Source organism: Macrotis lagotis, chromosome X (genome assembly GCF_037893015.1).
Source record: "Macrotis lagotis isolate mMagLag1 chromosome X, bilby.v1.9.chrom.fasta, whole genome shotgun sequence".
Lineage (NCBI taxonomy): Eukaryota > Metazoa > Chordata > Mammalia > Peramelemorphia > Peramelidae > Macrotis > Macrotis lagotis.
In genome coordinates, this window is record NC_133666.1 from 246,708,356 (window position 1) to 246,727,585 (window position 19,230).

A 19,230-nucleotide genomic window follows, 5' to 3' on the forward strand; every position below is an offset into this window, starting at 1 on the left:
TTACAACCCCAGTCCACTGGCTTCAAATTTAGTGCTTTTCCCACTCTACCATAGAAAACATACAAATGCAAAAAGTTCCTGGGGAGAAAATAGTAGTATACATCAAATACATTACAAAGATCATAGGATCACAGATTTAGAATTTGAAATGACCACAGAGGTCATCATGTATGTCTCATATAAGACCAAGATGATTCCTCCAAGTACCAATGAACCGGCACCTGGGAGTTCCTGTCCTTCTCCTGTAGTCTCCCTGTGTTCCTCATAGTGTTAAAGATTCCACAGCTCCCTCTTCTCATTAACTTCATGTCATTGCTATTATAAATCTTGCTCCACCCTCCTCCTCTTTTTTTCTTCTCTGTCTGATTCTTGGAAATATTCATTCAAAAAAGAATACCAGACAGAAACAAGAATCATCTAGGGTATGAAGTCATACAACCTAACCTTACCCCCTGCCCTTAACAGGATTAATTAGTCTCCTTCATGAAGTCTATACTTATTTTTGTCTGGATCTTTTATTCCCCTTCCCCTGTCCTTGCATTCTTAGTGTTCTTTATTCCTAGAAACTGTATATTCATTCTTGGAAAAGGTTCTATAAGTTCCACCAAATTGCCAATAGTGTCCATGACACATAAAAAATAGTAATAATAGATGACTTGTCTTAGATTTATGCAGGTAATAACCAGAGCAATAGAAGTTCATGGAATGTTACTAATAACTTAATAACTTCTCCCCATCCCACCCCTCTAATCCAATTTAAAAGTTTACATTAGTCCTAGTTTTATGACTGCTCTGTTGTATTCACTTTAAAGTTTCTTTGAATATTTTTTTCTCCAAGGAAGAGGTCATTTGTGGAAGTTGTCCCTCCTTTTCATATATTTAGTCCAGGACCAATGTATTTGATGTATACTACTATCTGCTTCCTGGGAAATTTTTGCATTTGTATATGATCTGTGGTAGAGTGGGAAAAGCACTAAATTTGAAGCAAAGATCAATTCTTCCTTTAAAATGACAGGGCAGTTAGATGGTATGGTGGGTGGAGCACTGATCCTGGAGTCAGGAGGACCCAAGTTCAAATCCTGCCTAGACACTTAAAAATGACTTAGCTCTGTGACCTTGGGCAATTCACTTAACCCCATTGCCATGTAAAAATAAAAAAATGAATAAAATAAAATCTCATTGACCTACAGTAAACAGGACTCTTTATCAGAAAGCAATAACTGATTATAGGTTTTACTATAGTAAATCTCCCATGTTAACTAGTCTAGATAACCTAAATTCTGCCACTATTTACAGAAAGTTATGTCATCATTCTATAAAGAATACCATATGCTTGCTTTCTCTTGTCACTTTACATGGTTTAAAATGGAAAAATGAAAAAGGCATTAAATATCAAAAAATGAATTACCAAATGTCTTATTGGTGGGAACCAGCTTTATTTTGTTTGGTCAAATTTTAACTAGTTAGAACTATCTTATGGAAAAGCACTATGAGTATCTGCCTGAAATGTTTTATAGATCATGGAATCATAGATTTAAAGGGACCTCAGAGAACATTCAAATATTTATTTAATATTAAGTATTGGTTTCCTTTGAATACTTTTTAAAAAAACCACAAATTTTGTTCATAGATCCCAAAAGCAAATATCATTCTAATGCCCATTGACTCTTAGGGTATTGTTAACTAGAAATTTTTATTAAATTTTTTATTAAATAAGATGGTGGTTTCCCCATTTATAAAAGGTAAAAATATAAAACTTTGTCTTCTCAAAAAGATGAGTAGTGAAGACAGGGGGAATCATTAAATTTCTTTCCACATAGTATTTCCATTAACATTTACTTTTTAATTTAGTTTTCCTATATTAGGAAGTACGAAACTGTTACCTACTTAAACAATATAGATTTACTGGAAATGTGGGGGTTTTCTTTTCTTTTTCTCTTCCTTGTTGTTTCCCTTCTTAGACGAATCCTACATATCTGGCCAAGCTGATTTTCCAGATGCCACAAAATAAGTCAACCAAGTTCATGGACAGTGTAATTTTCACACTATACAATTATGCTTCCAATCAGCGAGAAGAATATCTGCTTCTCAAGCTTTTTAAAACTGCCCTAGAGGAGGAAATTAAGTGAGTATGTAAGCTAAATAATGTGTTCTAGGCTAATAAATGCTATGTCTTTGTTTTGTGGTTGTTTCCTCGAATGACATGATTTACTCAAAAATTAGTATCTTTTTATAATTTTATGGCAGTATTCTAAAAAATCACTGATTTATATAATTATCTAAAAATTAAAGGAAGTATTCTTAAGGCAACTAGGTGGTGCAATGGATAAAGCACTAAACCTAAGTTTAAATATGACCTCAGATACTTACTAGATATGTGACCAGGGAAAGTCTGTTTGATTGCCTCATCTATAAAATGAGCTGGAGAAGGAAATGGCAAACGTGCCTGTATCTTTGCCAAAAAAAAAAAAATCGCAAATGGTGTCATTAAAGAATCAAACATGAATGAAATGACTTGGGAATAGAAAAAAATAGGTAAAATGTAAGAGGTTGAAAATAATCAACAGGGATTAGTGACAAATTGCTTTCAGGGTCTGATAAGAAAAAAACTATAGATGTCTCCTCCTTAACACTGTATTTTTTAGATAAAATAATCAGACAAAACTCAAAGCTCTTGGGCCCAGTTGATGGGGAAGATAGATCATAGAATCATAAATTTAAAGCTTCAGGAACTTCATAGGTTCCTAAACCAATCCCTTCATTTTACAGATGAGTAAACTGAGCTATATCAAGCTTAAGGAATTTGTTCTTACAGGTTTATAACTCCTAAAGTTAGGATTTGAACCTGTTTTCAGGTTCCAACATCTACACTCTTTCTATTATACATGTCTGAAAGGGGGAGGATGAAAAGAGGAAAGAAGAATAAAGGATCTAGGGGCAGCTAGGTGGTGCAGTGACTAGAGCCCTGGCCCTAGAGTCAGGAGTACCTGAGTTCAAATCCAGTCTCAGACACTTAATTATTACCTAGCTGTGTGGCCTTGGGCAAGCCACTTAACCCCATTGCCTTGCAAAAAAACCCCAAAAAACAAAAAAAAGAATAAAGGAGCTAAAAGGGAAAGAAATTTGGAGTTGAGGAAGATATTGGTTTGAAGGAGAGGATTAAGCTTTAGAAAAACTGAATATGGTACTGGTGTGATATTGTCATACTGTCAATAGGCAACTGGAAAACAGGAACCGTAATTTAAAAGAGAAATCAGAGTTGGATTGATAGTGTTTGGTAATCATTCACATGGAAGGTATGGTTGAAACTTCTGATCCTTGGATTCCTTTAAGACTCAAGGGCTCCCTTCTGTAAGCTTTTTCCAACTGCTGGTCATTGCCCATATAGGTTGCCTTCTATCCCTTGTATCTTATATACAGTCAATACTATATGTTGGCTCTCATTAGAATTGAGGAAAGAGATTGCTTTTGCTTGTTCTTTATATTCTCAGTACTTACACAGTATCTGGCACATAACCTCATAAATGCTTGTTACAAAGAACTCAAGGAAAAAAAGGAAAATTAAAGTCCATAGTGTCTGCTGAGTGGGAGGTCATTGACTTTTAAGAGAGCTTTATAGCACAGAAGATTTCCTTTAGAAAAAATAGGTGGTTTAAAAAGGAAGTGTGGGGCAGCTAGGTGGCACAGTGGATAAGGGTACTGGTCTTGGAGTCAGGAGGACCTGAGTTCAAATGTGACCTCAGACACTTAATAATTACTTAGCTATTTGACTTTGGGCAAATCACTTAATCCCTTACAAAAACCAAAAACGAAAACTAAAAAATGTGTAGGCTCTGGGTTATTTGAGAAGTATGGCAATGCAAAAGGCTGAAGGAACATAGCAGTACCTCTGGTGCATAGGACATCCTCAGTAAATACTTGTTAAATGGAATAGAAAAATCATCATTAGATGTTTTTTCAAACTAAGTTTAATTTTCTGAACCAATGAAATGAAGAACAATGAAAAAATATTTTAATGCCAAAAGAAATGACCGGAAATAATTTTTATGTATCAGAAAAACGTTTTTGATTCTTATTGTTTTGGTTCTTAATAGATCCAAAGTGGATCAGGTACAGGAAATAGTGACTGGAAACCCTACTGTTATAAAAATGGTTGTCAGTTTTAATAGAGGAGCCCGTGGACAAAACACACTGCGCCAGTTACTTGCCCCAGTGGTGAAGGAAATCATTGATGATAAAGCTCTCGTCATCAACACGAATCCAGTGGATGTGTACAAGTCTTGGGTTAACCAGTTAGAAATGCAGACTGGAGAGGCCAGGTAACACAACTTTCTAACTTCCTCCTACCTACCTCTCCCCTCCTAACAAAACTGAATTAAAACCACAATATATAATACCTTTCCACACCAGTAAAGCCTCACTTGATGCTTCATCCACTTGAACCCTCCAAGATGATGGAGCACAAGTTCTGGTAGGTCCTGCCAAGCTGGAAGGATTTTCAGTGGCAATGGACTGGCTTTTGAGGACCAATCTGGTTAATCTGAGAGAGGCTATTACCAGATAAGTTTTTGGATGTGTATGAGATAGTTTTGCTATTGTTGTTTTATTTTACCCCAACATCTCATGAAGACCATCTTCTAAATCATGGAGGGGTAATGATCTGCATTAGTGGAATAAATACCCATAGTTGGTGAAACCACACATTTTTGGAGTATTGGTATATATCCTGGCTTGAAATATATAACTATGGGGCGGCTAGGTGGCATAGTGGATAAAGCACTGGCCCTGGAGTCAGGAGTACCTGGGTTCAAATCCGGTCTCAGACACTTAATAATTACCTTGCTGTGTGGCCTTAGACAAGCCACTTAACCCCATTTGCCTTGCAAAAAACCCTAAAAAATAAATAAATAAATAACTATGCAATCCATACCTATGTATTTATGTATGTGTGTGTGTGTGTGTATATATATATATATATATATATATATATATATATATATATATATATATATGGTAATCAAATTAAAATCCATGAAATTCTTTATCATTCTATATAGTGTCTCTCTCTCTTTCTCTCTCTCTCCATGTCTCTTTTCCTTTACTATCCCTCTTTTTTCCTCCTCTTTCTTTCTCCTGTTCTCTTCTCCCTCTCTTTTTTCTCTCCTCTTCTTCCTCTCTGTCCTTCTTCTCTCCCTTTCCTTTTTTCCCTCCCCAGTTCTCTTCTCTCTCTACTTCTCCCTCCCCTCCCTCTTTTCCTCTCCTTCTCCCTCTCTTTCTCCCCCTCCCTTTTTATCCTTCCATCATCTGTGTCTGTCTCCTTTCACATCTTCCTCTTTCTCTTCCTTTCCTTTATCATCTCATTACTCACATAATTGAAATTTGTTTATTTCTTTAAGTAGATTATTTTCACAGTCAATTTTATACTTCCATTCTGTTAAAACTGAGTATCAGAGCCCAAATAATCATTAATCTAGTTCTCTTTATTATCTGTGTTTTTTAATGGTTTGTAATTAGAAATACTAAGTTGGGTTCACTTTCTCCCTACTTAAACATAGATGGTTTTGTAAATAATTGAGATAATGCTTTAATTAATAATATCAACTTACCTTACACTGAGTTTAAAATAAGTCAGGCTTGTAATGAATCTTAGCTTATTCTAGCACTACTTTCTCTGTATAAGAATCCTATGTCATCTACAATCTTATCATTAGGCTTCATACTTGGTAAATCAAGAAAAAGATCTGTTAACTAAAACTTCAGACTCATTCAAAGTCACTATTTTGTAATATCAATTAAGCTTGTTTCCTGGTGTGGAGTCATTGTATAATGGGAAAATATGCAGGTTTTGATAAAGATTGTTTGCCATAGAAAAGTGATAGGACTGGTATATAGAAACTAGTTCTTCTATTACTGCCACCAAAGTCATGTTTGGTAGGCTTCTCAAGTAACCTGGGCAGCAATACCTCCTACCCACTTGTTCTGTTCCCCTAGCCCAGCTTTCTACCACTTACCTTTTTTCATCAGTGTTGGTGGAGAAAATAGAGTTCACAGGGGCAAAACTTTGCTTTGTAATGAATTTTTCAAGTATCACTATTATATTAATTAAATATATTAGTAGTTGGAAGATTTTGATTGAAGAGAGAAAGCCACTGTTATCATTTAAACCTTCTTTAATGTTTCAGCAAGCTGCCATATGATGTCACAACAGAACAAGCCTTAGCACACCCTGAAGTAAAAAGTAAATTAGAGGCTTCTGTTCAAAACTTGAGAAGAGTAACTGATAAAGTCTTGGACTCAATATTTTCTTCCCTCGATCAAACACCGTAAGTCACAAATTATGAATCTAGGAATTTTTACTTAATATTTATTAGAAAGTTTCCTAAAGTTTCCTCCAAAATTCTATAGCAAAAGTTGCCTTTATTTTACTTAGGCTTAGTATTTTAAAGGGATTCCAAAGTTGTTTAGTTTACTTCTATGAATAGCTCATGTCCTTCCAATAGAGGGAGCACTTTCTCCATGTCCTGGTTAAGGAAAAAACATACAATTACTATTTAATTAGGGGGTGAACTGGTTTCATATCATCTCACTTCACATTTAGTTTGTTTTAGAAAAAAATGCCTTTATTTTGTTTAACTAGATCAATTTCTGTAGGTTTGTTTTACTCAGTTTTATTTTTTTGTCATACCTTTTATATGTAGCTATGGAATGAGATATATTGCCAAAATTCTGAAGAATTCCCTCCATAAGAAATTCCCTGATGCCACAGAAGACGAGCTGTTAAAGGTAGATTTTTCATTTTAGAGTTGTCTCACTGTAGCTTATTTTGAGGACATAGACCAGAAGTGAGAGGATGTCATTTTGCTAGTTTTATAAGCATTTATGAAAAACCTGTCCAAATAATATATACTTAATATACACACATATATGCTTACCTATTATACCTATTTACATATGTATATTTCTGTTCATGAGTGTTTATAATATTCTGTTTCTAACAATTTTTTTGATTCTTATTTGTGCTAATATAAACAATTTATTCAATATTGTTATGGGTTTCTTTTGAGAAGAGCAGTAAATAAACTGTAAATAGCTTGGTGCAGTGAAAGGAGGACTGTTCATGAAGTCAGAAAAAGCCAATTTCAAGTCTCTTCATATACATACAGAATATATGACCATGGAAAATGTAGTTAAACCATTAGTGCTCCAAAGCACCTCTTTAAAACAAAAAGATGCAGAGAAGATGCTACTCTGCTTTGCTGGAGAGGGTTTCTTGGCCAGGAGTCAACCCACAGTAATGAAATCTCCAGTACAGGCCAAAAAAACTCATCAATTAATAATTATCCTACTGTCCTTCAATTAACTTTGTTAAGCTCCAGTCCTGACTCTACTCTCTATTTGAGATCTGAGATCCAGGTCTTTAAGGCAGGCTTTTTAAGAGATCTGGCAGGGAGGGGGTTTGAGAAATTACAAGCAAATATTATAATTGCTTTTTAATTGCAGAAAAACTAAAGCTGTTTTCTCTCTCTTTAAAAGTACTTCATTTTTCTTTCATCTCTGCAGATTATAGGAAATCTCCTTTATTATCGGTTTATGAACCCAGCAATTGTTGCTCCAGATGGCTTTGACATCATTGACATGACAGCAGGAGGTCAAATACACCCAGACCAAAGAAGAAATTTGGGATCCGTGGCCAAAGTTCTACAGCATGCTGCCTCAAACAAGATGTTTGAAGGGGAAAATGACCACCTTTCATCCATGAACAGTTATTTAGCAGAGACATACGAGAAATTCAGGTATGGGCAGCCAGTGACTTGGGAAGAAAACTTTTCTAAGAACATGTAGGGAAAAGAAGCCCATTTTGTATGACCCCCCCCCCCCGCCGAAAAACCAAAACACTGAAACAAGCAATTGTAAATGATGGTTCAGGATTGTTTCTTTATCTATCTGTCAATTTGGGAAAAGAGGAGGATCAAGAAAAGAACTGGAGGAGGATAGTATTTCAAATCAATTTGAACCTACTTGGAAATCAATTAAGAGGAAGCCATTTTAATAGCAATAATTATGACTTCTTTAATTGGATAGATAAGAAAGGAAGATGCAAGATACTTTGTCATTTGATTCTTACAAAAATAGAATAATGTAAATGTTATCCCCAAATTAGAGCTCCCAGAATTTAATCTGAATTGCCCAAGTTTATTTATCAATTAAGCAACAAAGTTAGAATTCATCCCTAAATCCTCCAACCTGAAGTGCTATATACTTTTCACCATCTCATGCTGCCTTTCAAAACATTGCTCCCATTTGCCTTGGGTACCATCTTACCTATGGCTAACAATGGGTAGTTATTTTCACTACCTCTAGCTCACTACCTATTCTTTTCAGTCAGTCTGGTTTTTTTCCTTCCCTGCAAAGACACAAATGTTGTCCTATGTTGTCACTAATTCCATAGTATTTTTATTCTGTCCTTGACCTCTGATGCATTACCTGGTCACAACCTCTTCCTTGATATTTATTTTCCCAAGACTGTTTTCATAGTTCTTTTCCTACCCACGTCTCTTTCTTTTGTGTCTCTTATTGGTTCCTTATATTCTTCATGATAGATCTGTTCCTGGTGCCCTTCTCTTCTCTGTGATCTCATCCATTCCCAGGACTTTGGGTATTACTTCTCAAATTTATATTTCCCAAATTCTTCCCAGAGCTCCAGTCCCAGATAACCAATGGACAAGTACAGATCTTCCTATGTATCCCTTATTAGAACCTGAGAATGATGCATTAATCTTAATATGTGGTAGAAACTGTGTTAAAGTCTGACTATACAATGAAAGACAAAAACAGTCTCAAGGAGCTTATATTCTAATGGGGAAAACAACATGTAAATAAAGTTATGTACAAAAGTCATGATATGAATAGAAAGTAAGTTCAGAGGGTAAGATATAAGGAGCTGGAGAGACTGAAGAAACTCCTACAGAAGGTGGGATTTGGAAGGCCAGGGAGACTGAGGCAGACATCAGAAAAAGAAATTTTCTGGCTAGGAGGAGCCGTCAGTAGCAAGGTATATGGATAAGATATAGAGTATAGTGTTCAAGGAACTGAAAATAAACCTCTATGCTTGGATCTTGAAGTGAGTGGAATGAAGTAGAGGGAGAACTGAAAAAGTAGGATGGGTCGGGTTATAACAAATATTATGTGGTAAGCAGAGGACTTCATATTTGATCATTTATATTTGATCTAGTCAGGCATGACTGGAACTCATTTAGCAAGGAGGTAACATGGTCAGAACTACACTGGAGAAAGATTACTTTGATAGCTGAGTAGAGAATGGAATGGATAAAAAACTGGTGATTGAGTTCATTTCCTCCTTAATGTCCCCCTAAGTTTTTTATTTCTACTAATGGCACCACTAAGAACTCAGAATTGTAGTTTTAGAGACATCTTTGACTTTTTCTTCACCTCATATATCTTCTTGCCAAATTCTATAGATTCTACTTTGATGCTTTTTCATTCTCTTCATTCTATCAGCTTCTTCCCAATGAAATTACTTAGTTCAATCCATTATAAATTCTTGACTAGACTACTATAAAAGGTCTTCTTGCCCCTAATTCATCCCCCTTTAAATCTATCCTTCATACCACTGTGTGAATTATCTTCCCAAAGGTGACCATGTCACTTCTGTTTTTAAAGACCTCTCTATTGACTGCCAAATAAACATATATACTCTATTCTGGCATTCAAGATCTTTCCCAATCTAGTTCTTACCTGTCATTATCATTTTAGAGGCCACTAACTAAGTGATGAGGAGCTTGAACACTGAATTTAGAATCAGAAAAAAAATTGAGTTTAAATATATCCTCAGCTAGTTACTAGTTGGGTGATACTGGACAAGTCTGCCTCAACTCTCATAGCTGTTTAATGGGAATAATAATAGCACTAACTTTCCAAGACTGTTGTGAGGATCAAATGAGATAATATTTTTAAAGTACTTAACGTAGTATCTAGTACATAAATGCTCATTTCCTTCCATTCTAGCCTTGTCTAGAAATTCTTTAGAAATTTCAAACCAAACTAGACTACTATCCATACCCTATTTCCTCCTGTGTCCCTATCTTTGTCAATGTCATTCTTTCCTTACTTTAAGCTCAACCCAGGATACCATCTTCTTCATGAAGACTTCCCTGAAATTTCCAGAAAAAAATAACCTCTCAAATTTCTTGACACAACTTTCTGGACTTTTCAATCCCCACATTACAATCTACCTACCTAGAATTACAATTATTTGTCTACACTTTCCACTTATTTTTTATTATGCTTCACACAAGATCTGTGCTTCACCCATCTATGTTTTTTTCAGTGCCTCTGACCCTTAAGGACTGCCAATGGAATTTAAATAAAAACATATTTGTTGGGGCGGGATTGTGTTTTAAAAATAGGTTATAATGATGATTCCTTTGCATGTCTCCTTACTATTCCAAGTCATAGTCTGTTAAAATCAAATAACCTTTTAGTAACTAATTCAATAGAAAGCAAAATACTTCTAAGTCTTGATCTTTAACCAAGTATTAGGCCATAGATCAGATTTTTAGCCAAATAGAAAAGTAGAAAAAATCCATTTGAATTTATTATTACAATATTGTAATATCTTTGCTCAATGATTTGGTTTCATATTCTCTCACTTGGGATTGCATTAAATGTCTTAATTGGGAATGTGATTTTGGCCAGACATTTATACTAAATCATTCACAACTGAGTTTTGTTTTGTTTTCCTGGAAAACACTAAGTGAAATAATCTTTCTGATATCAACATGGGTTTGTCTTTACTGAGAAGATTTCAGAAGTTCATACTTCTCTCTTTACAATAATAATGGGGTAAAGTATTTCTCTTTTTAAAGTACACTTTCCTACTCAGGAGTAACCTGTCTCATCTGCAGGTAACAATTGTAGGAAACAATCTGGTTTGACTTGATGGCCTGGGAAAATCTAATTTGTTGTATATACTAAAAATTCATGCCCTTAGTACTGATCCTTCAGAATGTTAAGTGCAGGGATTTGTGGGCTAGAACATTCTGTTCAGTTGTTTGTTTTTTTTAGTCATTTCAGTCATAACAAACTCTTCACAGTATGGCAGAATAGTTTTAGTAGGTTACTTTCTATTGATAAGATTATATAGAGCAGAGCAGGACACATGTAAGAGTCCTCAGTTATTCCAGGAGTCTGGAACAAATTGTTGGACCCAGAAATACCTGTGTCAATTATAGTTCTGATGATTGTTAATGCTGAATCAAGTTCTATGTTCATATTAACCAAAGACCTTAGAAATTTTTTTTAAAAATGACCAATAGATTAAGAGTTGACACTTTAGACTTGAAGTCAGGAAATCTAAACCTCAAACACATACTAACTGTACAAGCTGAGGTAAATCATTTAATCTCTGTCTCAACTTTCTCAGGTGTGAAAGGAGGAAGGATAGCTTAAGGACTAGCACAGGCTCTTCCAGCTCTAAATGTATTATTCTGTGATGACATGATACACTTAAGGGGAGATATGCTAACCATATTTACATCATGATTTGTCTGATGCTTCCAAAATGCCTCTTGTTAAATCATCAGAATGCTAGGAAAATAGTCTTTAGGCCAGGGGTCCCTTCATAAGGTTGCTTCTTAGACTTTGCAAAACATAAGTCTGGCTGCCACCCTCAGGTCTAGCTTACAGGAACGGTCCAGGATTTAGTCTTTGTGGGCTAAAATTGTACTTAAAGGATCTGTGATTTAACTCCCTTCACTGAAGATCACAACGTGTCCTTCATTTTACCTTAGATAATGTGCTGAGACTCACAAGGGTCAAGTGACTTGGCTATGATCACACAAGCTTGAAGATATCATAGGCAAAATTCATTTCTAGATCTGCTAGAAACAAAGGACCACTAAGGATTGAATCAAAGATTTGAAAATTGGATTGTTATGTAGTCCAGTATGCATCCCTTTTGTTAGCCTGGCCTCTCTTTTCCAGATGCTAATTGATTTCTGTGATATCTGTATTTTGTATTTGTGGCACTGCTTAATCCATCCCCATCTTTGATTTTGAATTAAAGGTGTACTACAATGATGGGTAATTTTATATGTTATATTATAATACCAGTAACAATGTATATAGTTAGCAAGAATAGTTTCATCACATACTGGTTTCTATTTATTTGTCCAACCAAAATTTTAGGATAGAAGGTATGGTATCAATTATTTTGTCTGAGGTCCTCAGCATCTCAGCAGTTATCTTTTTAAGACACTTAACATGAGTTTTAAATATGAAGCATACTTATCAAGTTGCATTATTTTTAACTACTTTTTAATGTCAAATAATATATGTTTCTTTTGAAAGACAAGCATTCCATGACTTTTCTGGTAAAAGATTCCTTTAGACATTTGACTTCAATATCTGGAAACATTTTAACAAATTAAACCTGAATCTTGCTTTTTCCTATCCTTTCTTTCATTTGGGGGAATGAGTTCTTGATTAAATAGACCCTGATATACTTTGACCTTCTCAGAAAGACCTTTATTATTGTTTGTTTTTGTTTGGAGCAAAGGAACAATAAAGGAGCCACCACCTCTTTAGCTACTCTCCAGCAGAGAGAGCCCCAGAGATCTAAATGTCTATATTATATATGATGCTAAAATGTCAACAAATGTGAATAATAAATAACAGGTTCTAATAGAAATTCCCTCATGAGGGAGATAAGGCAAGATTTCCTGCCTTTCCAAGGAGCACATTCTCTTAACATTATTTTGATGAAACTGTTCCCCTAGTTAATTTTTGAGTTTTCTTTACTTGTCTTTTCTTCTTTGTTAGAAACTTTTTCCAGGAAGCATGTAATGTCCCTGAGCCTGAAGACAAGTTTAATATTGATGAATATACAGACATGGTGACAGTCAGCAAACCTATCATATACATATCAATAGAAGAAATCATCAACACTCATTCCGTAAGTAGAAAGAGAGTAGTTTGGCATGAAAAACTGAGACAGGACCATCAATGTATTTTTTTCAGCTATTCTTAGTTTTTAAGGGGGGGGTAGGGGGTTGCTTGTTTGTTTTTTGGAAGGGTATGTTTTAGAGGAAAGATGGTTATTTTAACAGAAGCTTGGGGTTTATTCATACAAAACCCTATGTCAAATTATATTTATTCCCCAAACTTCTTGACCATAAGCCTTCCTACTCTTATTCTTTTATAATATTTCATTTCCTGAATAATAAAGTTTAGCTTCTAATATTTTTATACTGACTACTTAAGGTTATGAATGTGGAACTTAAGGAAGAAACTCTCTCCTTGCTCTATTGCAATACCTTTTAAATCCCTATGACAAGAAGCCAGATCAACCTTTTAACCCACTCTGACCTCTCTCCCCTGAGAAATGCTCTCTAGACTTTGTCATTGTCTCCCCAGTTGGTAAGAGTTTTCCTCCATTTAAGAGGTAGGGGTAGAGGCATCATCCTATCCTTATTACTGAAAGCCTACATGGGATCTTCTCTTGTCTTTGTCTTTCACTTGTACATGTAACTTTTGGGTGACATCTGCTTTATATATAAATGTCATCATTATAAATAAATACTTGTAAAGAACTATGATGGGAGGACACAACTAATTTCCCCTTTACATAATTTTAAAAATAGGAGAAAGTGATCCCTTTGAAATTTTTTTAAGATACTGAAAGATGGATTTTTTTTGAAAAATAAAATAAAGCCATCTTTATTTACTAAGCATTTTTATTTTCCTAAAGAGAACCTTCTCCCAAATTTTTTCTGGCATTCAGAAGGGGCCTACCCTTTGTATTGAGAGTTAAGTATAGCAAAAGTAATCTAAAATCCATAGGTAATCATGAGATGACATTGTGTACAGCTGTATTCTCACCTTCCCATCAGTGAAGTTTGAGTGATATCTACAAGAAAGAGACACAGTTGATCCATTTTATCTTTTCTTGATAAATTTTAATGAACTAAAGCATATGGTTTAGAGGTTAGATGACATTCTGTCTTCCAAAGAGATCATAAGGAAATTAAGTGATATTCTCATTATTATTTTAAAATTTTGGTCGGTAGAAGAATACCTCCCATCCCTTTCTCCACCAAATCATCTATAGTTACATCCAACAAATTAGGAGTCCCTTTGGGGCCCTAAATGCTTTTTCAGATGTCCCTTTCATGTTTCATTGCTACAGCATTATGCAACTAATTGAAAAAGTGGGGAGCATAAATCTGATAAAAAAGGATTTGCTTTCTCTTCTAAAAGTTTCGCTAAAATCAAATGGTGTGTAGAGTGTAAAATTGCTTAAAAGAAAAATTTGTAGACAAGAAGAGGACCAATTCATGCAGGGCAGGGTCTAGTTAGCTTATTTCACTAAGAACAGTTTGACACAGTGGCTGTATGATGATGAGGGAAGTAGCCATAAACCTAATATAACAACAATTTATAAAACACCAACTCTATTCCAAACACTAAAATTACAAAGACTGAAACTAATAAGGACTTGTCCTCAAGGTACAAAGACAAAAACAAATAAAACTTGTCCTCAAGGAAATTGCATTCTCTCCTAGAAGGAGGAAGGAAGGGAGGGAGGGAAGGAAGAAAGGAAATAAATAGAGAAGAAAAGAGACAAAAGGAGGAAAGGAAGACAAGAAGGAAGGGAGGACTGAGAAAAGGAGGGAAGGAAGGAAGGAAAGAAGTGGAGAAAGGAGGAAAAAAGGAAAGGAAGGATTTGTTAGTTCTTACTATGTGCCAGGCACTTTGCCAGGCTCTTTACAAATATTTCATTTGATTCTCACAACAATCCTGTGTGGTAGATGATATTGTTGCTCCCATTTGATAGTTGAAGAAAGTGAAGCAAACAATAATTAAGTGATTTGCCTAATGTCACCTGCCTAGGAAGAGTCCAAGGCTTTCCTGACTCCAAGTCCAAGGTTCTTCTATCTACTCTAATCACTTAGCTGCCTAACAAATGATAGAAAAAGGGATAGGAGAGGACACAGATTAAAATAGACTTCTTAAAGGAGGATATCATTTAAGCAAGTTGAATCTTGAAAGAAGATGAGATTTCTGACCATCAGAGAGAGAACATGGGGGAATAACATGCAAATTTATAAAAGCAGTTGGCATGTTGAGTTATAGGAGTAGCTAGTAATCCAATATACCTAGAAAGTACAATTGTAAAGGGGAGGTGGGGGAAACAAAGGGAAAATGACTGAAGCTCACTTCTGGAAGACTTTGAATGCCAGGCTAAAGGGTTTGAATTTGATCCTATAAACAATAGAGACACTGGAGGTTTTCAAGGAGAGTTTCACAGGCATTGCCTCGGAGCTCCCTTCCAATTCTTGAGATTGGTGATTCTCCAAATAAAAGGGATATCCTTTCAAAATATGAGAAACTGTACATCTTATGCAATTGTACAGTAAATACATTATTGAGCATTGTATTGGGAATTGACTCTTCAGCATTGTGAGTGTAGAATATGAAATTTTCACTATATGAATGTTGAAATGCATTCTCAATCAAATTATCCCTTTCTCCCAGAATGCAATGAGAGACTGTTTCAGAAAAAAAAATACAAGTTCAAACAATCTTTAATTTTTAAAATCCATATATATGGCCTGATAAAAAATGGTAAACTGTTTCTCTCTTGAAATATTATTCCTGTTACTTCTTTTTTTGAGGCAAGGCAGTGGTTAAGTGACTTGCCCAAGGTCACACAGCAAGGTAATTATTAAGTGTCTGAGGCCTGATTTGAACTCAGGTCCTCCTACCTCTAGGACTGGTGCTCTATCCAATGTGTCACCTAGCTGCCTCCCTATTACTTCTTAATGGGAATTTGGTATAGAAGCAAAATCATGTGAAGCATATTTAGGAACTGACTTGGATTCCATTGTGTGGTAAGCTGGAAGCAGAAATTAAAAAGAAAGTATGGTTTAGAAGGAGTCATACAAATGATCTCTTTTAGATAAGAAAGCAGAGAAATAGAGACATTCCTGAATCATGGTTCATTGAATTCATTTTACTATCTGGTCTTTGAGAAGTTAATATACCTTTAAAATAGATATCCTTCCCCCTCCAAAGATACTTTTCTAACATTTCCTACCTGATTTGTCAGACTATAAGATATTATAGTTATAGTTATGTCTATATTCTATTACTCTAGTATTCAAATACTCCTATGGCTACTTTTTTAATAAGATAAAAAAATTCTATAGTCTGAAATTTTTTCTTGTTATTCTAACTATCTATTATTATCATGTTAGGGGCTAGGATCAATCAATCACCAAGCATTTTTAAGCATCTATTTTATACACACACACACACACCAGGCATTGTCCCAGACACTGACTCTTCAGCACAGCAGGGATAGTACATAAAATTCTCACTGTATGCATGTTTACATGAATCCTAAAGACAAATAATTGCTCTCAAAATGCAACATAAAGATGTTGTAGAAGTATTCAAGTCTAATCAATTCTTAATTTATAGCAGAAATTGAAGCTGCATTACCAACAGGAATTGATCAAGGGTCCTTTGCCCAGTGTCTGAATTTCTTAGTACCTCAATAGTATACCCTTCATTCAACTCATATCATTATATATATATATATATATATATATATATATATATATATACACACACACATATATATATACACACATACATATATGTATATACATATATATGTGTGTATATTATATTATATTATATTATATTATATTATATTATATTATATTATATTTTTGTAAGTATAAGACTGAAATTTCACTTTCACTGACTAGAGTGTATGATTTCAAAGGAGAAGACCTAGATCTCAAAACTCTCATGATAATGTGTTTTGTGTTTTGTATATATTATATGTTTTGACTTCTTCCTGATCAAGAAAAACTTCATTCAGTTACTTGATTCACAAACTTTTAAAAAATGGAAAATCTGTTCTGTAAAGGTTGGTAGCAAGACTAGATCTGGAAATTTTATGAGTTGAAATACTTAAATAAGATCTGATAGCAACACCATACATTCCTATATCCTGCTACTTATTTTTACTGCTTCCCTATAAGCTAAGAGAAAGAAGCGTTTCTTAACCCTCACATCCCTTGAATGCCAATTTCACTTTCAAGATCTTAGCTACATTTAACAGAAGAAGCAAGTCAAAAAAAGAACTAGGAAAAGGACTATTGAGTGACAGGTTGAGAATTAACTTGTGACTTTTGTCTTATTTTTTTTAATATTAAGCTACTATTAGAGCACCAAGATGCAATTGCTTCTGAAAAAGAAGACCAATTGAATGAGTTGTTAGAAGGTCTAGGAGAAGTCCCTGATGTGGAATCTTTTCTTGGTAAGATTTTTTTAAAATTGGTCATGAATGAATGAAGAATTTATTAAGCACTTGATTTGCTTTCAAGGACCTCACATATGGAAGTCAAATCATATGGAAGATTTCAATCACAAGTCAGATGGAAAGATTCCAAAGTAGTTAGAAGACACCAATAAAGCACATAATAATGCTTCTTCCTTAGTATCATTTCCACTGATAAACTCACATTAGTTTATGATATTAAAATATTTGAGACTGGACTATACGTTTTGCTATTCCAAATGTTTATAAGGGTTCTAGGCTATCTCCATCAGGTCTGAGGGAGAATGATGGTCAAGGGAGTAGTGATGGTTTGACTTGAGTTGTGCTCTCTCCTTTCTCCTTCAAAGTGTTTTGATGCTTTGGCTAGTCTGGCTTGACAGTACTATTAAGTGTTACTCACTCATCTTCTGGTTTGATGTCCTGTTACAGACCAAGCTAATAGCAGAAAGGATATAGCATTAAATTTTTTAATATTCACAATAGGGAAACCCTATTCAGACCCACTATTTTTTGAATTGGTGTTCTAGGTATTACACTATTTGTTACCTGATAATTCACACACATAGACATCCCAAAAGGTGTTGAATTGTCTCTTATCTCAGCCATTAAGAATCAGATTTTTAGATAAGTATTTTCATAGAGATATTTTGGCATTTTCTTGTTAAACTGGTTTTGTTGAGTTTTTTAAAATAATAGTGCAGAGATAAAATGACACTAAGTGAAGCATTTTGAGACAAATATGAGAAAATAGTTTATACAAGCACTTTCTCAGTAATTGGATAGGAGTTTATCTTTTACAGAAGTCCTTTTTCATATGCATTGCCCCATAGAATACAAACATCTTGTTTGTAATCATGCTATTGTAATAAATAAGTGAGCTAGGTCAATAAATCTTTGTTTTTCTTACAGGGGAAGGAACTATTAGTCCCAGTGACCCTAATAAGGAAAATACAGTAAATCAGCTCTTGAAGACTGAAATTTCACTTTCACTGACTAGAGTGTATGATTTAAAAGGAGAAGATCTAGATCTCAAAAGTCTCATGATAATGTAAGTGTTTTGTGTTTGATCTATGTGTCTGTATATAGATATAGATAAAGATATGTAATTCCCCCTATTACATGTGAATTTAACTTATGAGACTCATGACTAAATTCCAAGGAAAATCTGAGTATTTAAAAATACATGGTCTTCATATATCAGTTGCTTAGCCAAATACCGAATTTTTAGGAATAACAGTTTAACAAAGCCTTTTTTTGCCTTTAATATTTCTCATAACTTTATCCCTTTTCCATAAGGAGAAAAATGATTGCTTTGCCCCTTGGGAGTCATTTCATGTTCACAGGAAAACATCTCTGGAAATAAGATTGGTGAGGAAGTTGTAAGAACATAAATTTGATCTCTTACATAAATTAATAATGTAGACAGTCAGATAAATTACATGATGTCATCATCTTTACACTAGTGCAGATTAGATTTTTTTTTATTTTTCCATTTGGATAATCTTGTGGGACACATTTAACTTGAAATATTCAAGTTGGAAAACAGTTTCCAATCCAACATATTGTACCTCTTTTTTTAGAGTGTCATTTTATTCTATTTTTCAGTTATGTGCAGAAAGTTTTCAACATTCATAGTTTTGTAAACTTGAGTTTCATATTTTCTCTACATGTATAATTATATTAACCATATTTCCATATTAGTCATCCAATAGTATTTCTACATACATATTAAATACTGCTTTAAATTTCTAAATCTTGAATTACATGATAGCTAAATTATAGTTGTCTTTCTATTTATCTATGCCAGATTAGAATCAGTCTAATCAATTCACTAATTCATATTTTTAAGCTAAAAT

The 19,230-nt window shown here is 34.3% G+C and overlaps 1 protein-coding gene across 2 annotated transcripts in view; it reads left to right on the plus strand.

The window, feature by feature from the left end:
- The window catches only part of IQGAP2 (IQ motif containing GTPase activating protein 2), a 347,950-nt gene that overhangs the window by 297,542 nt on the left and 31,178 nt on the right, over positions 1-19,230 (plus strand). For both annotated transcript variants that reach the window (XM_074204624.1, XM_074204625.1), the window contains 8 exons: positions 1,962-2,125; positions 4,095-4,319; positions 6,183-6,323; positions 6,699-6,783; positions 7,561-7,793; positions 12,841-12,973; positions 17,251-17,353; positions 18,284-18,422. In XM_074204624.1, coding sequence (XP_074060725.1) covers positions 1,962-2,125; positions 4,095-4,319; positions 6,183-6,323; positions 6,699-6,783; positions 7,561-7,793; positions 12,841-12,973; positions 17,251-17,353; positions 18,284-18,422 — 1,223 coding nt within the window. The remainder of the gene's footprint in view (positions 1-1,961; positions 2,126-4,094; positions 4,320-6,182; positions 6,324-6,698; positions 6,784-7,560; positions 7,794-12,840; positions 12,974-17,250; positions 17,354-18,283; positions 18,423-19,230) is intronic.